At 39.8% G+C, this 3,586-nt stretch overlaps 1 protein-coding gene across 1 annotated transcript in view; it reads left to right on the top strand.

Moving 5' to 3' along the window:
* The first annotated feature begins 1,161 nt into the window (after positions 1–1,161).
* The window catches only part of LOC147618846 (cholesterol 22-monohydroxylase CYP90B51-like), a 13,365-nt gene continuing 10,940 nt past the window's right edge, over positions 1,162–3,586 (top strand). The window contains exons 1-2 of the mRNA XM_086773927.1: positions 1,162–1,432; positions 2,360–2,690. Of these exons, the coding sequence (XP_086630053.1) occupies positions 1,212–1,432; positions 2,360–2,690 (552 nt within the window). The 5' untranslated portion in view covers positions 1,162–1,211. The remainder of the gene's footprint in view (positions 1,433–2,359; positions 2,691–3,586) is intronic.

The raw sequence follows: 3,586 nt of genomic DNA, 5'->3' as shown, positions 1-3,586 counted from the left end.
CTCTATGACAGTCGCCAATGGAACTTTAAGTTCTCAACAATTTGGTCTAAAGAGATTCAGCCTAAGAAATCAGTTCTATTGTGGCTGATTATGCATCAAGCCATATGGACAGGCGACAAGTGCAGGAAATGTGGGTTAACAGATGGGGTATGTGCTAGATGCAAACTAAGTATCGAAGATATTGGTCATCTGTTTAGAAACTGCCAGAGATCTGTAGATATTCTGTCACCGGTCTGGTCTATTTTGGGTTGTCAGCCCTCTGCAAAACAACTGTTACTAGGGGATACTGTAGGGGTGCTCCCGCGGTGCTGGGCTAGAATCAGAGCTGAATTCCTTTGGGTGATATGGAAAGATAGATGTGCAACTGCATTTGAAAGTGTTTACCAGATTCCAAATCTGAAAAGTCTTTTTGCTGACTTTCATGTGCAGATTTATGATTTTTATATGGTGCAGACGAGATTGTACACCACTCAAGCTGGAGTGCTTGGAGAAACTCAAATTCAACTAAGGAACATGGACTACTTCATCCAGGAGCAGCTGAATGAGCTCCAAAGGAAGATTGATGAGTCCAACCGCTTTGTGGCTATGCTGCAAACCAGAATTGAAGCATTAAGCTATGATTGTTGAGGGTTTGGGTTATGATCTGTGGTCTTTTGACTGTTATGACTGTGATCAGTGGAACCCAGTGCTGTATCTCAGCCAGTTATTGTAATTTTGTCTCTCTTAATTAATTCTTGCGTTTGTTGGTTTTTTTTTTAAAAAATTGAACCGGTTTGTAAACCATGTCACAATTCAAAAGAAAATAATCAAAACTCACTTGTACACCTTCTCTTTCATTTATAAGAATGCATCCATCGATACTTTATAATGGGTAAAGAGCCTAAAACAAGGTATTTATAAGATGTTTGTAGATGGTTTTTCCAACCAATTAACCTAAATGTACTAGTCAAAAGTAGTATTGAAAATTAAATAAATGATGGAATTATAACAAAAAAGTAGAGTTTTAGCGTGGGGTGGGATAAATGTTGCCATATCGGGGTCCTGGAAGACTGACTTTGACAGGAGAACTGGTTTGTCTACGGAATTGGGGCAGGTGAGAAAATAAATAGCGTCAACGATATTGCCAGACTATTTATACATAGCTCAGCCCTGCTGGAAAACCTTGAGACGCATAATTAGTGCTATTAATCTCCTAGATTATCTTCACTAAGATGGCCATTATCACCGCATTCTTGATCTTGATTTCTTTTCTAAGCTTCATCTTAATCTTCTTATCCAGGGTTCTAATGACCAGTTTAAAAAAATCACCCTCCTTGTCTTTGCCTCCGGGAGACATTTCACCATGGTCCATCTGGGGTGACACTCTAGAGCTCATGTTTTCTCACTACCCTGTAGGAACCCCGCCACCTTTCTTAATGAAGCGGCTCCAACGGTAATTAAATTTTTTTCTTTTGCTAACCTTGAGCTGATTATAGTTTAATCCGCACAATATATCATATTGGGTTTCTCCTGAATTTCATATATGAGTTTGCGAGTAACACAAATCACCAGTCGCAAGACTCAATTATGCAATATTTAAGGCTGTTAATTAGGTGATAATGAACTGCTTTTAGTAGTGGGATGAACTGCCAATTATAGTGGGTTAAGCGAAAGATTAACTGCTTATAGTAGTGCAATTATAGTGGGTTAAGCGAAAGATTAACTCACTATAAGCGAAAGATTAACTCAGGCTTGTGGATGAACTACCAATTACAGTGGGTTAAGCGAAAGATTAGGGCTGTTAATTCGGTGATAATGAACTGCTTACAGTAGTGGGATGAGCTGCCACTTATAGTGGGTTAAGCGAAAGATTAACGTGATGAACTGCCAATTGTAGTGGGTTAAGCGAAACATTAACGTAAAAGCTTTTCATAATAATGACTGGGCTGTTTTCCATGAGTATTAAGCTCCAGAATTCATCAGTTGAGTAACACAAATCACCAGTCGAATTTCAGTAGGAGATAATAAACTGCTTATAATTGTGGGTTAAGCGAAAGATTTACGTAGGGTTATTCATAATAATAAGTGGACTGTTTTCCATGAGTATGAAGCCGCAGAATTCATACGAGTTGAGTATGCAGTGCTTAGAGTAGATTCTAGTTGATGATGATGAACGGCTAATAGCGGGTTAAACGAAAGGTTAAAGTAAGATTATTGATGATAATCAATGGAGTGCTTTCTATGACTTAATATTAAGCTCCGAATATCATATGATGATGATGAATGGAGGACTACTGTTGTTTTGGTATGAGCATAGATTAGCAGAGGAGGTGGTTTAATGAGAATCTAATGAGCGAAATGAATTATGGGAGCTCTGCAGGTATGGGCCGATCTTCAAGACGAGGCTGGTGGGCTGCCCAACAGTAATCTCGTTGGATCCGGAGGTGAACAAGATGCTGCTGTTGAGTGAAGGGACGCTGGTGAGGACCAGCCTTCTGTATTCGCTGCAGAAATTGGTTGGGCCCAACAGCCTGCCTAATGTGCATGGGGCTGAGCACAGGAGAATGCGGCGCCCTGTCTCCCTCTTCCTCTCCCCTTCCAAGATCAAACACAACACGGCCTTGCTCCACCACCTCGAAGATGCTGCCCTCTACACCCTCACATCCTGGAAAGACAAGCCCTTCATCAAAGTGCAAGATGAAGCCTTCAAGGTATCATTAATCCCTGCACCTCTCTCTCTCTCTCTCTCTCTCTCTCTCTCTCTCTCTCTCTCTCTATATATATATATATATATATATATATATATATATAAGGTGGGCCCTTATAAAGGCCATGATCCAACCGAGTTCAAGTCTCACTTTTGGTCGTATATGCCCTCGTGTTAATACCCCTCTCTCTCTCTCTCTCTCTCTCTCTCTCTCTCTCTCTCTCCTTGTTGTGTGTGTGTGTGTGTTATCATCATCAATGCCACCAATGCTGAATCATCAATCCCATCAATATTCCCACCAGTGCTGAAATTAGTCCCCTTCAGAGGGCATTAATTTCAGCCTCAAAGCCCTTCAAACCTTCTAGAGAACGCCTCTTAGAAAATAGGGTTGCCAAAGAAGGCCACTATTTTGAACATTTCTCAAAATTTTACACATATATTTTGAAGGTCTTCCCTTCATATTCAAATTTCAGCCCTCAATCACACCTCTAAGTTTTGTGTTTGTATGTTTTGTCATCATATCATTAACCACCACCTTTGTGTGTGTGTTCATCATATGCTTAACCACCACTTGTCTGCATGCATGCGTGCGTGCATGTGTGTGTGTGTGTGTGTGTGTGTGTGTGTGTGTGTGTGTGTGTGTGTGTGTTGTCATATTATTAACCACCACCTATCTTTTTGTGTGTGTTATGTGCTGTTTATTTTGAACCCTTGCATATTAATACTCAAATTTATCTCTTTACAAATTACTTTGGCTCTTCTAGTGTTTTTATAATTCATTGGATTAATCTCTCTGCAAATTATTTTGGCTCTTGTAGTTGTTTATATCATTAATCTCTTAGAAAAGTACTTTATCTCTTGAAGTTGCTTAAGTTATGTGGGTTTTTTTATGGGCAAGAC

This window comes from Cibotium barometz, chromosome 34, assembly GCF_041138505.1.
Source record: "Cibotium barometz isolate CiBa-2024 chromosome 34, ASM4113850v1, whole genome shotgun sequence".
NCBI classification, from domain to species: Eukaryota; Viridiplantae; Streptophyta; class Polypodiopsida; order Cyatheales; family Cibotiaceae; genus Cibotium; species Cibotium barometz.
Note: the sequence above shows the minus strand (reverse complement) of the source record. Positions and strands in the feature narration are given on the sequence as shown.